The sequence below is a fragment of the Chanodichthys erythropterus genome, chromosome 3, assembly GCF_024489055.1.
Source record: "Chanodichthys erythropterus isolate Z2021 chromosome 3, ASM2448905v1, whole genome shotgun sequence".
NCBI classification, from domain to species: Eukaryota; Metazoa; Chordata; class Actinopteri; order Cypriniformes; family Xenocyprididae; genus Chanodichthys; species Chanodichthys erythropterus.
In genome coordinates this window covers 23,062,413-23,079,094 of record NC_090223.1, presented here as the reverse complement: position 1 = coordinate 23,079,094, position 16,682 = coordinate 23,062,413, and the positions used below count along the sequence as shown (strand labels likewise).

The 16,682-nt window shown below is 37.3% G+C and overlaps 1 protein-coding gene and 1 pseudogene across 1 annotated transcript; both read left to right on the top strand.

The window, feature by feature from the left end:
• Positions 1-837: 837 nt before the first annotated feature.
• LOC137009682 (C-signal-like) lies at positions 838-3,000 on the top strand. The gene is made up of 6 exons (XM_067372121.1): positions 838-1,045; positions 1,133-1,187; positions 1,307-1,494; positions 2,080-2,241; positions 2,350-2,460; positions 2,720-3,000. The coding sequence occupies exons 1-6, from the start codon at positions 902-904 to the stop codon at positions 2,831-2,833; spliced, it is 774 nt and encodes a 257-aa protein (XP_067228222.1). The 5' UTR covers positions 838-901; the 3' UTR covers positions 2,834-3,000.
• Positions 3,001-8,747: 5,747 nt separating this feature from the next.
• LOC137009689 (C-signal-like) lies at positions 8,748-10,677 on the top strand (annotated as a pseudogene).
• Positions 10,678-16,682: the final 6,005 nt, after the last annotated feature.

Here is a 16,682-nt window from a genome sequence, read left to right as displayed (position 1 = left end):
ACAGAATTTTCATTTTTGGTTGAACTATGCCTTTAAAGGATTCATTCGCTTTCAAATCAAATTTTCCTGATAATTTTCTCACCCCCATGTCATCCAAGATGTTCATGTCTTTCTTTCGTCAGTTGAAAAGAAATGAAGGTTTTTGATGAAAACATTCCAGGATTATTCTCCTTATAGTGGACTTCAATGGCCTTCAAACGGTTGAAGGTCAAAATGACAGTTTCAGTGCAGCTTCAAAGGGCTTTAAATGATACCAGACGAGGAATAAGGGTCCTATCTAGTGAAACGTTTGGTCATTTTAGAAAAAAAAAAAGTAAATGTATATGCTTTATATAAACAAATAATTGCCTTCCAAGTGGTTCCGGCAAAACCGCAATTTCATATTCTTCAAAATGACCGATCGTTTCACTAGAACATCTTGGATGACATGGGGGTGAGTAAATTATCAGGAAAATTTTATTTGAAAGTGAACTAATCATTTAAATCGCCTTTCTTCTCCATTCTGATGCTCGTTAACATGAAAAATGCAATGGTGAAAAATTCCAGTTCTACTACTACATAGAGTTTTACAGATGTTTTTATGTTTGTAGAGACTGCACCCTTATTTGAATAAGCAACCACTATATTCCACCCAGGTGTATTATTGTTGCATTAACAAGCAGAAACGAGCAGTCATTGTTAATATTTGAATTGATATCAACAGTCAAAATGAAAAATGTCATCATGATTTTTTTTTTTCATTCATTTCTCCATCTATGTTTATCGTTTCCCCTTAACCTCAATAACACATACAGTATGACACAGCGCAATACAAAATGGGCGTGGAGTTCACTTGAGTTCATATAAAAAGCTCAGGTAGAGGCAGATTTGGTGACAGAAGCAGCCTGATAACTTTAAGAACATGGCAGCATTGAAAGCATACAAAATCCTGATCACAGGAGCTAACCGGGGCTTGGGCTTAGAAATTGTTAAGCAACTCTCTGAGGATTCTCATCAAAAACATATTTTTGCTACCTGCCGTGATCCAGATGGGTCAAAGTCTGAGGTGAGTTATAAAGAACCAACACAATTAGAAAATACTAGGAGAAATCCAATTGTACCTTGTTTAACTTTGCATATTATCTTTCTTAAGGCATTGAGAGAGCTGGCAAAAAAGCATCCAAATGTGATTACAATCATACGTCTTGGTAAATGTGCACGTGTCCTTCTTGATGCATTTTAAATTTCTGCTGTTAATGGATTTTGAGATTTACCACTTCATTGCATTGATTTATTTTAGCACTTCTATTTGTTCTGTTACTATTAGATGCTGATGATCCATGCAGTATCAAAGAGTCTGCCAAGAAAGTGGGTTCTCTCGTGGGAAAGAACGGTTTGAACCTTCTTGTGAATAATGCTGCAATCGTGGCAAATGGCACCATTCAGACCAGCAGTGTTGAGGACATGAAGAACACCTTCAACACCAACGTTATAGGACCCTTACTAATCATTAGGGTAATGTAAAAAGGATTATTTGAAGCTCAAACACAACAATTTCTCTAATGAAAGTCATGAAATTATGCAATGTGTTAGTGCAGTGGCTTGCTGGCTAAATCTTTAGGCTGGGGCTTTCACTTTTGTGCCACCAGAACATTGGCTGTTAAAATGAGTGTTTCTGGGGAAGAACTAGTAACTGGATGTGCCAGAGTTTGTAAAGTCTATGGCACTGTACCAAAATAAACATGTGAAACAAGCCTTAGCTGGTCTTTCAGCTTAATCAGACCATCTAGTCCCAAAGACACTGCTGCACCATTATTTAAGTGAGCTACCACTTGGTTGATCAGTGGATTATAGTTGCTACAGATTACTAATAGTTGATGCGTTGGGTCTGTATCTAGTAATGAATCATGATATTGCCCTATCAATAAGTAAACTTCTTTTCTAGACTATAGTTTTACTATAGTAAAATGAATTAGCCTATTTTTCAGAATAATCTACTGTATGCAACACTTTGTGCCAATAGTTTTTGAGTCTTTTTAATACTACTCTCATTGAGTATGTGTCAAATAAACTTTTAATAACTCTTTCTCTTTTATGTAGGAGTACCTACCATATCTACAAATAGCGGCCAAAGCCAGTGGGACACCAGGAATGTCCTGTAATAAAGCAGCTTTCATCAACATCTCCACTATTGCAGGTTCCATGACCAGAATACCTTCCATATACAACCAGTTCCCAACATTGCCATATGCCGTGAGCAAGGTACACTGAAGTCCTGCTTAGGCTCTATTTAAACTGGGTGTAATTCATTGCCCGTGAAGTATTAATGGTATGAGTTGATGGATATCTCAAATGCTGTTTACCTAACAGGCAGGATTTAACATGCTGACTGTGTTGGCTGCTGAGGAGATAAAGGCAGATGAGATCCTCTGCATGGCCCTTCATCCAGGATGGGTGAAGACTGAACTGGGTGGAGATGATGTGAGTGTAGATTCCTTAAGTAGGCCTACATGTTCTATTTAATGTTGCTTTTAATTACAGACATTTTAATTTTAAAAAATCTGCTTATAATCTACTATTGCCATTAAACTATTTTTCCTTTATTCACTAAGAGTAATATGATTACACAAATCCATTGCATCACATTGGTGTGTTTATGCTGTAATTAATTGCAGATCGAAGCTATATTTATTTTTAATATTGCATATTATGAGTCTCATGCATGTTTGTTTTTCAACAGGCAACTATTGAACCGAAAGAAAGTGTGGAAGGGATGTTGCGTGTCATTGGCAGCCTTACTGAAAAGCAGCATGGTGGATTCTTGGACTACACTGGAGAAACAGTCACCTGGTAAACCAGAAGAACAAATTCACTGCCATATGAGAGGTCAAGATCCAGGTCCAAACTGCCCTATTTTATCTATTTGTCATAAAAGGGCACACCTAATCATTAGCACTTAATTTCAGGACACACATTTGACGTTTATGACAGACACATGACAACTTTATATCTAAATATCAATAAAACACACTGTTCCAAAAAGCACTGTCCCTTTTTTATGTATATGCTATGTATGCTGAAATGACTGTACTATCAACTAAATGCACTGTTGAATCAGGGAGAGAAGTTAATAAACAAAATACTCTCTGTAGTGCAGTATACTAGTAGAACAATTTAACAGGTAAAACCTACAGCTTAGCATCAGCTAGGAAATCAGTTACCGGAGTTAACCATCATACCCTTAGTACTCTTTATACAAATATGAGTTCAGATGCAAAACCCTCTAAATCCATCAGTTTCATTTTAAAGGTAATGATAAGGTTATTAGCTAGTGAATTTTTTTTTTTTTTTTCTTCAAAAATGTCACTCTAGACAATTTATTGGTTTTTAACAAGTTCGATTTTCTTTTGCGTCAAAACCAGCTAAATCCACTTGTGCTTATTTTGCAAAAACCTAGAAATCCACCTATTTGTGGCAAGTCATGGTAAATAGTTGAAAAATGACTAAAGATGCAACTAGAAACCCTGAAAAAGATGATAGCACAATCATTTCAAAACTAAACAGTAGACAAACCTCTTTACACAGGGATCTAACACGTCTCTTCTATTCAGCCTCCACTTTTTGCCTCCTCCGTTTATATGGCACAGCTTCCGTATGAGACAGAAGAATAGCATCTTGTTTGACTTTGTCTTTGGCGAAATAGAGCTGTTGTTTGATGTATAATAAATCCAATTCCTTCAAAGTAACGGCACTGCACGAAGAACTGTTATGAGTGCATGATACAATTGCGACCAAGGCCTTATGACAGGCGGAGTTTTGAGGTAAATAACGTTTTCTTCTGCCATTCAATGTTAGTAGGACAGGCTGATCCATTTCATCGTACTCCATCTTTTATTTTAAAAATCTGAATCTGAATCTGAATCTAAAAAAATCTCCTCAGCGCGCCGCTATATTGAAACCGCTCGAAATCATATGATTCGATTCGCGCCTTCTGATTGGTTCTCGGAATATAGCGGCTTTTGCTGCCAAAGGGAAGTGGCGTCTAGAGGCTTTTGCCAACAAACCGATATTTCTGAATGGGCTGACGCTGCGATTTAGAGGATTTGAAGCACGTGATTTGTTGAACGTGTACTATGTGACGTAAGCATTCGTTCAATGTCATTATCTCATTTTTGACAGAGATGGCGTTTAGCGGCTTTTGCATCTGAACTCTTCATATATTTGTCTGCAGAATGTCATGATGAATCAATCAAAATAAAATAATCAGAACAGCTGTGCAATAAAGCACAAAATAGAAACAGAAATTAAAAAAAAAATATTCAGCTGTTGATAAATATAGTTTTGAATATAGAACTAAATGATGGAACTATCAGAATAAACATTCTAAACATAAAGTATATGATAATGGAACTGCAGTCCAGATTTGTTAAGAGCTTTAAGATAAGAGCTCTTGAAGTGGCAATGTCATGAAACTCCATTTAGATCCCTATAGAGAGGAAATAATATAATAGTGTGTTGTGCATTGTCATGATCACCTGCTGGAGTGCCCTTGACAGCCACTAGAGGGCACTCCACCCCGGACTATTGTCACTATCACGGACTCCATTTCCCATCACACACTTCCCGGACTCATTACTGCTGGATCCATAGTGGTCAGTCGTTCTGTAACGTTTTGCAGGGGTACAAGGAAGCAGGCAGAGAAGAGGATCCATGTGCAGTTTACAATTTATTCCAGTAATCCATAAAATAGAAAAACACAGGTATCAGCAAACACAGGTTTCAGCAAACACGAGGGAAAACACCAGGAATCCAAGAACACAGGATTACATTCAACAACTGACAAACCACAAGTGAGACACCAACACTACTTATACACAGGAACAAACGTGCTTAACAAGGTAATAAGGGGGTGTGGTTCAATAAGTGTCCATGTTAACAAACAAGGGAACAGCAGCAGGGAAACAAAAGGTGAACCCAACAATGAAGACAGGGGACACAGGCAGGGATCATGACATGCATAAAAGGAAGAAGTTGATGACCTAACTGCAGTTTGAATTAATGCTTTAAGTAATCCTCAAAGATATCCAGGAAGTTGAAGAATATAACATACATGCAAAAGCTTTTCAACAACCACCAGAGAACTAAAGAAACACAGTGGATTGTATACAGAGGAAATCAGGCAACTTAACAGGAAGCAGGTGTGCATAATAAGTAAGGATGGAACCAAACAATAGCATACTTAAACAAGGAAACCGATCAAACTAGGCAGTAAACTAATTATGAATACCAACTCATTAAATAAACTTCAAAATAAGAGTTTTTGTAACAAAATGGAACAGAAACAGAAGCACGTAATATTATCCCTACTAAACTAGTAAACAAAAAAGTGCAGGTAGGTGGAGGTCATGGTATACTTTTGCGGAACGGAAGGAGGAGCAATTGCATGGTATGGCAGGACTGGCAGAGCTGATGGCTGTAGCGGAGGAGGAGACCTCAGTGGTGGAGCCAGCAGAGGAGGAGACCATGGCAGAAGAGAGGACCACAGTGATGCCCACAAGTCAATCAGCTGAGAGGAAGAGTGTGGCAGAGCCAAAGGGATGGAAATCCACAGTGAAGCCTGAGCCAAAAGAATCAGAAGACCAAGGTGGAGCAGGAGGAGATGGAGACCAAGGCAAAGCCGGAGGGATGGAGGACCTGGATGATGTCGGAAGCTTGGAGGACCAAGGTGGTGCCAGGGGATCAGAGCACTGAGGTGGAGTCAATGGGACCAAGGGCAACAGAGAAGCTGGAAGAATGGAGGAACCAAGTGGAACCATAGTGGTGAAGGGCCAATGTACTGTATACCCAAGGCATCAGAGATCCATGGTGAAGCCAAAGGGTCATGGGGCCCAGGTGGAGTAATTTGTTCAGAGGGACAAGGTGGAGTTGGAGGGTTGAACTGTCTAAGCTGAGAGGCTGGGAGTTCACAGGGTTGGACCGGGATCAGTAGAGGAGGAAGGGCTAGGGATCTGAGCAGAACCAGGTAGTTTACTGGGCTGGACAGGACCAGTGGAAGAGGAAGGGCTACGTACCTGGGCAGTATTTCCCAAAAGCATTGCAAGCCTAAGTTGATCGTAGCTCCATTGAAACCAATGGAGGTATGATCAACTTAGGCTTACGAGGCTTTTTGGAAATGCTTACCTGGGCGAAACAAGGGAGATCACTGGGCTGGAAAGAACCAGGGGCAGAGGAAAGGAAAGGAATCTGAATGGAACAAGAGACTTCATCCAAACAGGTCCAGCAAAGGAGGAATTGCAATAAGGGTCGGAATTAAATACAGGATGGACAGGTCAATAAACACTGGCTCTAGGACAGATAAGATGGTGAGCACTGGTTCCAGGGTAGAAAAAGCGGTGGGTGCTGGCTCCAAAATGAACAAGGCCTCTGGATGATTGTTTGTAATGAGCGGGAATGTTGACTCAGGGTCCGTGGCGGACTTGTGCACTGACTCAGGGTCCATACGTAGCAGTGTGTTTGCTCAGGATCCAGGGCAGGTGTGATGACAGGCAGGGGTGGCTCGGGGGGAGCTCTGGGGCTGGTGCGGACATGGGATAGTCGAGATCCTCCTTCAACTCACCCACTGAGAAGGGGGATCCACATTGAAGCAACCACTCCACATAATCACAGAAGGTAATAACAGACAAATCTGTTTCAAGCAACAAACAGACCATCAAGCAAATGAACTAAAAGATGTGCATTACAAGTAACCATGGAAAAAAACAAGAACATATTTCCATACCAAACAAGGAAACTGATCAAACCAGGAAGTAACAGAAATAGAAACTATGAATACAGACACAGTGGAATCAAGTCAATTTCACAGTAAGAGTCTTTAGAAAAGTATTGCACAAAAAAACATATTACAAAATTATCATATAAAGTGATATAATATAAATTATGCAGGAATTCTGGTTTGCATGCTTGTATATGGAATAGTAACACTGAGCGCAGTCTTCGCCATAAAGTCGTTTTAGCCCATCAACACTTTAGCACTCTAGTTTAGCTATTTTTAATGAAAAAAATGGCCTTGAAATTTAAACAAGCCAAGAAAGAAGACATTAAGGACAATGCACAAGCATTAGCAGATATTCCCACTCTGATGACATTGCTTAAAGAGTGTTTAAATCTGCATTTTTGACCTTTAAGGCAAGGTTGAAATCATTACATACAATGGTGAACTACCACAAACAGCAACTTGACGCAGACATGAGTGGCCTAAGTCTTGATGCTCTAAAGGCAAGTGAGCAAGTTTAGTTGATGGCCATGTCAAAGTTTTGGGTCTAGAGCAGGGATGGGCAAACTCGGTCCTGGAGGGCCACTGCCCAGCAGAGTTCAGCTCCACCCCTGATAAAACTCACCTGCCTGTAGTATTCTAGTAATCATGAAGGCATTGATTAGCTGGTTCAGGTGAGTTTGATTAGGGTTTGAGCTATATTCTGCAGGGCAGTGGCCCTCCAGGACCAAGTTTGCCCATTCCTGGTCTAGAGGGACAGAGCCATAGGAATAACATATCTTCGGCTAACAGAGATGGTCGAATGTCCTCATCCATAAACCTTCATCTCTGAGATTTGGTTAGAAGTCTTTGGTGTGAGTCTACTAACCTCTCCCCCAAGTTGGATTGTGGTCACTGTGCAATTTGTGCAAGTTCAATTCTTCAACTTTGTTAATACATCATCAATATGTACAATACATGGCCTGATACAATGCTAATGTCAATATACTATTCTGTCAATGCTGCATCGGTGCAAACATTCACTGGTGGATCTCAATCATATGTTGTGAGAATGTCCGAAATTATTTGATTATGGGACATCAAATATTTAAAACTTTGCAGGATGCCTTGCAGAAGTCTCGACCTAAATAAACTTTCAGCTATAATTAGCATATCACTTGTTGCTGACCTTTCATTGCCAGTCCAAAAGGCTCTAGCCTTTACAACCTTACTAGGGAGACATGTCATCCTTTTGAAATGGAAACATGTCTCACTCCCTTCCTTTGAAATGTGGATCAAAGAAGGGTTCACTTGCATTAAACTGGAAAAAAAATAAAATAATAATAATCACACACTTTGGTGTTCTTTGACAAACTATGGCATCCCTTCTTGGTTAATGTGTTGGCTGAATTTTTTTCTTTAATTGGAATTTGTTTAAGCTGTTTGAGGGAGTAGGGGTTGATTGGGGTAATAATATTGTGGGATGTTCATTTATGATTTGTTGTTTCTTTCTGAAAATTAAATAAATTCTAAATTATTCATAACAACATATTAGTATTTATAGATCACAAGTAATGTTATATTAAAGTAGTTATATTAGTAAATTAAATACACTCAAAAACCAGACACAATATAATGTTCTTCAATCTCTTTCTCTGGTGATCTTGAGGTCATTTGTGATCCTTTTATCTTAGCCTATCTTGGTGATTTTGGTTTTTCCCCACTTAAGTAGATGTACTGTACTTGCATGCTTATTGCCTATAACATAATAGGACGTTACCAAGACAGGCACAGACTTTTCTTAAAAGAACTTTGCTTCAATCCAGCTGCAGTATAGGCGTTGTGGATCTTTAACCTATAATCTCACTCCTTGATATTAAATATTAAGCTATTTGGAAAGCATCCAAGTATATTCCTCATATAAATGTGTTTGAAATCGGGTGTGGAGTCAACTCTGCTCCATATAAACAGCTCTATAAAGAGGCAGGTTGGGAGATCAGACTGATCGTCTTTGAACATGGCGACATTAAAGGCTTGCAGTGTTCTCGTGACCGGGGCCAACCGAGGCTTGGGTCTAGAAATGGTCAAGCAACTCCTGGAGGCCCATTGCTCAAAAGTTTTTGCTGGATGTCTTGACCCAGATGGGACAAATTCCGAGGTGAGTATTCAAGAGCTCAGGACAGAAGACAGCTAAAGAAATCTGTATTCATCCATATTATTTTTCTAATTCAGGCACTGAGGCAACTGGTCAAAAAGCATCCTGGTGCCATCACCCTTGAGCACCTTGGTAAATGTGCATTTATGTTTTAAAATGGCAGTTGTTTTTTGATATTTTAAATAACACATTACTTTAGGACTGCAATTTTTCTGCAATGATTGCTTCTATTAGATGTTGCTGATCCACACAGTATCAAAGAATCTGCCAAGAAAGTGGGTTCTCTACTTGGCAAGAATGGTTTGAACCTGATCATAAATAATGCTGCAGTGTTGCCTTCAAAATCAATGTGGACCACCACTGTTGAGGACATGATCCACGCCTTCAACACCAACATGTTAGGACCTTTATTTGTCATTAGGGTAATGGAAAGAGCTTTTTGGAGATAAAGCAAGACTTGATATATCTAAAATATCTAAACACTTGGTTGTGAATGTCTTTAATCAGGAGTACCTGCCATATCTGCAAGCAGTGGCAAACCAGGGATGTCATGTGATAAAGCAGCTGTGATCAACATCTCCACAGATGCAGCATCTATGGGCATCTTTCCTTCACTTCCAGTGCCATTCCCGTTCTTCCCATACAGTATCAGCAAGGTATGCAAGGGCAGCAAAAATCTGAATGTTTTGGTATATCTAAAACTGAAAAACAAATTAGAATTAGGTTCAGTGTGAACAAAATGATTCCATTAACTTTCTGCATCTGTTTTCCTTTCAGGCAAGTCTTAACATGTTGACCGTGAATGCTAGGGACTTAAAAGCAGATGAGATCCTCTGCATTTCCATTCACCCAGGATGGGTGAGGACGAACATGGGGGAGATCAGGTAAATCTGGATTCAGTAATAAAGCAGACTCACTGTTTTGCCTTAAAAACAAATTTGTCCCTTTTCTATCTGTTCCTCTTACTTAATCAAACCCCAATAGTCAGTTGTTGTTATTTTTTATCCTTTCACCATGCAGTTTGACTTGTCCATTAGTTATTTTACTTTTGTTTGGGGTAAATTTAACCTCCACAAAACACACTGGAGAAAAATCAAACATAACATAAACATAAAACACTCGGGTACACCAATCAAAGCATCTTAGCTTGTGAAAATGAATTGCATCAATTCATTATGGGGTCTATGAGAACCCTAAAGAGAATACACAAGTATGTTAAATATGGAGGACATTTAAAATGTGTGCTAGGTTGAATTTTAGTTTATAATCAGTTCTCATAATGAAAAGTCATAAAGTATCAGTGTTTTTCATTCAAATGACTCTGGAGTCTCTGAGAACACAAACACAAACTAAGGCTAATATCACAAATGCACACTGATAGTCTCTGTTTGACAACTTACAACACTAATTTAACTGTATGTTTTTGTCCCCTTTTTGTCCAACAGGCCCCTATCGACGCCAGAGAAAGTGTGGAGGGAATGCTGCGTGTCATTAACAGCCTTACCGAGAAGAAGCACGGTCTATTCATGGACTACACTGGGAAAACATTGCCCTGGTAAAACAGAGGAACAAAATCTCTCTAATTAGGAAGGTCAGCAAAAGTCTGATCCAGATGGTATATTTTACCCCCTTTTTTAAATGAAACTTAAAAAACTACATGACAACTTAATTCCCCAAGTGTTTGTAACAATAAAACCCACTAATCAAGCAATCCAGCAACATTGTGCAATTCTTCTGAGTGCATAAACATTTTTGGTTTCATGAAATTTACCATTTGTCATTTTAAATAATACCATGACACCACAGTATTTAACCTGTTTTATTGCAGCATTTTTTACTATTCTGATTTGACATTTTGTTACATATTCTCGAATGATATAAGAACAGCATTTATTCAAATTAGAAATCTTTTCTAACAATATAAATATTTAATATCACTTTTTTATCAATTTAGCACATCCTTGCTGAATAAAAGTATTAATTTCTTTCAAAAAAAATAAATAAAGAAAAAAATTACTGACCCCATACTTTTGAATAGTAAGTGTATACTGTCACAAAAGATTTCTATTTTAAATAAATGCTGTTTTTTTATTATTATTATTCATCAAAGAATCCTGAAAAAGTATTACGCTATAAAAAAAATGTTAAGCAGCACAATTCTTTACAACACTGATAATAAATCTTCATATCAGAATGATTTCCGAAGGATCATGTGACACTGAAGACTGAGTAATGATGCTGAAAATTCAGCTTTGATCACAGAAATTAATTATATGTTAAAGTATATTAAAATGGAAAAACATTATTTTAAATTGTAACAATATTTCACAATTTTACTGTTTTTTTGTTGTTGTTTTTTGTATTTTTGATAAAAAATAAAAAAAACGCAGGCTTGGTGAGCATCAGAGACTTCTTTCAAAAACATTCAAAATAGTAATGTTTCCAAACTTTTGACCGGTTCTGCAAAATAGAAATAGGTAGATTAAAATGGCAATCAGTAAATCAAATAAATATTGGTATTTGGTTAGACTCTATATACACTGTTCATTTAGAGGAAAAAATCCTTTAAAAGTAATGCATGTTTGAGATCAAGAAGTATCTCACATATTTACTTACAACTGTCAAGTTTAAGAGTTTTTGAGTCTTAGTAGTCAGCCTCTGCTGTTGTGAGCCATGTGGCCTGGCGATTTGGTGGGTCCTAGTCCACAATAAAGCCCTGTCCAGAACTTCAAGCAACATAGCCCTTCACTTGGTGAAGGTCACCACCATGAGGCTGGTAATGGTACTGCTGTTCTCATGGCCTCTGCTTTTGTTGTAGGTCAAACCATCACTGACTGCACCAGTTCAGCCTTGTTTATTCTTGACACATTCACTCTGACATGAACCACAGCAGAGTTGTTTAGAGTCAACATGTTGTCAACATCTCTAAACTAATGGTTTTCAGACCCATCTTGGAGGACCCACAGCGTTGCACATTTTGTATGTCTTGCTTAACTAACCCACTTCAGGTCTTGCAGTCTCTACTAATGAACTGATGAGTTGAATCGGGTGTGTTATGAGGGACCCAATGTGGATACTATCCATCCTAAATAGTATGTGAGATTATAATGTGTGTCCCAAAGCATAGTACATTGAAAAGAGTATGCCAAAAGTCCCTGGATGGTCTACTATTTCAAGTAGATCTTTAAAGTGTGGTTTTAACGTTTGGTTGCATATTTCTGACTCACAGCTGTGAATTTTAGTCATTTACATTTTAGTGCCTCAACATACGTTTAAATTTAAATCGCATGTTATTTAAATTTTATTTTGATGTCTTGTTTGGCAGTTTCTTGTGTTTCAAGACAAGTCAAATCACCTTTTTTTATTTTGTGCTTTATACAATACATATGTTTTAAAGCAGCTTTACAGGGATAAACAGAAATTCAATAATGCAACCTGAATTTCTTGTGTTTCCTTCTTTCCAGAGCTGTATCTGAAATCGCCAGTTCCCTATAGTAGATGTACATGGGTTGTACACTTCTTCTTGCAGTGCATTCTGGGATTGAATGAGCGCACTAGATAATCTCCACTAACTAATGCTGCAATAGCAGTATCTCTGAACAGCACCCGGTTCATGCTGGTGGAAAAGTGGTATATGTTTTCGGACACCACTACAAAATGTCTTGAAAGGGTTACATAATCGCTAAAATAATTTCTCTATGAAGGAAATATGGGTTTTGTCTTCTGCAACTGTTGAGCTCTTTTACCCATAGAAATAGCTGGGTCCCCTGTCTGAACAGGTCCCCAAGAATTATTGTCTTAGAATTGCAGATACACTACTACACAAGAGTTGTGGGGATGTTTTTATAAGTATCCCACTCAACAAAATTTGAATGCAAGTATACTAATTTATTTCATTTTCTGCACCTTTCACACTGACTGCTGTAGCTTTATACAACTTTACAGGCAGTCACTATTGATATTTGAGTCGATAGCATAGGTCAAGATAACATGCATCCATAGCTTCACTCTTCTCAGCGTCTGTTCATGTCAGTTATCTTTCCATGGTTAGAGTGTGGTGTCAGGCATCAAAAAGACATTTAGTTACCATAATATAAACATAAATAGTGCAAAAAAAAGGAATCAAATGGAGGATAGTGTCCAAAATATAAGTGGGGCACTGTGTCCTCACGGTAAAATGGGTCTCAGGGAGTGAATGCAAGGATATGAAGAACAACTTGGTGATGGGCAAGTGGGTGGTGGGGATATAAAAGCAGCCCTTATAGTGCTGGGAAGATGGGATCATTTTACTAGGATATCAAACCTCTCTTCAGAAAACTACGAATCACTGTAAGTTATTCTTTAGATAAGGGACAAAACATGTTTTAGAAGTTAGTTATTATTATTTAATAATACATTATTTTTAAACTGATATATTTGTAGACAAAGTTCTCAGTTAATGAACCAAGGGAATAGGTTTTTCTGAAAATGTTTTTTTCTAAAAATGTACATTTATTCACTTCGGAAATTAATTTGTGTCAAGTCTGTCAAACGCATTGAAAAGCATGATATTTTAATTTGATCCATCCAACAACAGTGTGAAATCTTCAATTATGTAATAATGGTGTTTAGTAAAAGAGAAAAAAAACAAAACATTTTCATGGGTTAGGATTATTATGAACAATCCAGTTCCTAAATTCCTTAATTTTCTAAACTCCTTTTTAATATTAAACATATATAACCAATGTTCTTAGGTAAATTAGACATGATAGCATGTAGTTCAGTTGACGTTTTAATATTTTAACATAATGAATTGAAATAAGACCCATCAGTCTTATTCTTTTAGGACTAAAAACACATTTAAAACAGTTCATGTGACTACAGTGGTTCAACCTAAATGTTATGAAGTGACAACAAGAATAATTTTTGTGCACCAAAAAAAACCAAAATAACGACTTTATTCAACATCTAGTGATGGGTGATTTCAAAACACTGCTTCATGAAGCTTCGAAGCTTTACAGTCTTTTGTCTCCGGATTTTTGGTGTTCTGTTCCCGACTGGAGAGTATGGGATCAGATTCCCGCCAATAGTATTGCGGTCACGGATCAAAAAATAATACCACATGTATAACACATGTAAAAATATATAGCACAAACTTAAAAAAATAATGCAAAATGATCGGAATGGCAAAGAACATGGTCACGGATCAAAATATAATAAGCGTAAAACGAAAAATCAAAAGCACATTTAAAAAAATAACAAGCATGAATCAAAACTTTAAACACATTAAAAATGATATTGCACAAATCTTAAACTTGTGTTTATGCGTTCTTAAAAGTTGTTTTCCTTGCTTTTATTACTCTTTTCTTTCTGCTCTCTTTACATTTTCTGCTTATATTTTACTCTTTTGTGCGCTTGTGCAGTTTTTCTCTTTGCTCTTCTTTCTACGTTCTGCTCTTGCTTTTCCAAATGTTGCAGTTCGAGTTTCATGTAAATTAGGCTGGGCTTAAGCGCCACCATTGGTCCACTAGTTCTAGATTGACAGCTCCTCCTCTAGCCAATCAATCGAAGGGAGGGAGATGACATCACTTCAATGCGACTCATGGCTACTGATGCTCACACTCATACAGGAGAAGATAACAGTTTAATCTGAAACTTTACAAGGACTTTCAATCTGTAAAGTTATCTGAACTATGGACAAATAATTCCTCTTTTTGAGATACTCTTTTTATTGTGCAGTCTACTTATGATTGTTAATCTTTATGTTCATAATATATGGTATTTGGTGTTAAAATATTACTTGGCTCATGGTGCTAATATGCTAAGGCTACTGTAGCTAATATATTTCTTAATTGTTGTTAAACGATCATAGGTAAATTAATTCTAAGACTGAATGTATCATCTCTGCATTGACTACGATAGTGTTACAGAGAAGATAGTTACAGAAACCAGGTGGATTTGATATGCAGTGATTTATTCACACATTTATTGTGTTTAATTACATAACTACATAATTGCACAATACTATAAGATTAATGTTTTAAATAAAAACAAAATTACAGATACAGATATGTAGGTGGCGGAGAGTTCATTCAAACTTCTCGTTCAAATCAGGAATTCATTAATGAAACACTGCTGTGTTGCTCAGAGACGAGCGAAGCTGTTCTGCTGTGACTTTGTTTGATACTCCTTTCATTAAAATAGTGCAAAAACACATTCAAAATTAACTTATAGCTATATTGATTTATACAACAGCTCAATAAACATTTGCAATTGCTCTAATATTGGGGAAAACACTGATGTGAAGGCTATTGCTTAACTTTATAATTTTATAATCTCAGTGTTAAAATGTGATCAAATTCATAAACCAACACCCGTGTCAATGACATACTGTACATGGAAGACAAAATCTATAAATCTGTTTACAGGAAAACAATACATGACAAAATATGCACAGTTTACTATTACGAGCAACACACAATGATCTAAACCAGTGGTTCCCAAACTTTTCAGAGTGGAGTACCCCCTCTCTTCCACTTAGATTGTAAATTTTCCATTAAGGGACAATATTTGCCCCCTAAATTGACTTTCTAGTGCAGTTTTTGATCTTTATGAATACCTTTACAACAATAATAATGTTTTAAATTAAAAAATGTTCAATAGAGAAATATGCAATGCTAAAAACGTGAAAAGTGATTATTTTAAATACTAAAACCGCCAGTAGATGGCGGTAAGTCACTGTCTTAATGCCTGAGTCATCGAGTCATTCATTCAAAGAAGCAAGTGGCTGTATTTATGAATGAATCATGACTTTCACGAACAATTCATTCAAAGTTGCAGATTCGTTCTCGAAGCACTGCTGTGTTGTAATCCTGCTGTTGTTTTCGTTGCAAAATAGAGCAAATACTGACAATACTGTGAAGAATAACACTTAATATTACCCCTTTGTTTGTTGAACTGTTGTGTGGATATTTGGATTTGCATTCTTGCTCATATAATATTATCAGCATTAAAAACAAGAACTCACAAAAGGTAGGCTATGTTTTGTATCAAGAGTTTGAATCTTAAATTGATATTTAAGCCCGTTTTGTGCCAGGCTATTGTTCTTCGTGCTAGTAAGTGCTAAATCTGCAGGTACAGAATGGCAGTATGTTGCGCGTTTTGCTCAGGCTGCAGACTCCCCACGCAACCTATACTGGCTATGCACCCATATGTGCGCTGCATGTGGAAATGGACTCGGTCAGATTTGACCGCAAAAGATGTGGTATTTTGATTGGATGTCATATGGCATATTGTACCTGTTAGAAAATACATGATCAGTTTTAATGTTATTTTAATGTAGAGAAGAATTAAATGAATGGCAAAATTCTGCATTTTGTTCGCGTAACGTTACCCCCTCTGTCACCTCACGTACCCCAGTTTGGGAACTACTGATCTAAACAATTGCCATGGCATATCTTACTTTAAATGTAATTCACAAGCAAATATATAAGCCTAGTAAGGTAGGTTTCATATGTTATATTCTCTTGTGCAAAAGACAGGAATAAAAGAGACAACAAGCAAGCATATTATTATTAATATTATTGTATGAATACTAAAAATATCTAACAGTAACATAACAGGTATAGACGAGCCAGGCACACATAAGAGTGATGTTGTGAGGCTGCTGCATGGTGGACGCTGCGTTTCACGGTGCCAAGTCCAGTGATAGGTGCATTAAAGATTAATATAACAATGATAGATCGTCAGACAGGCACAACTGTGACAGGTTGTCGTTAGGATGGTAAATTTAACAATAAAAGATTGTCCAGGTAGAAG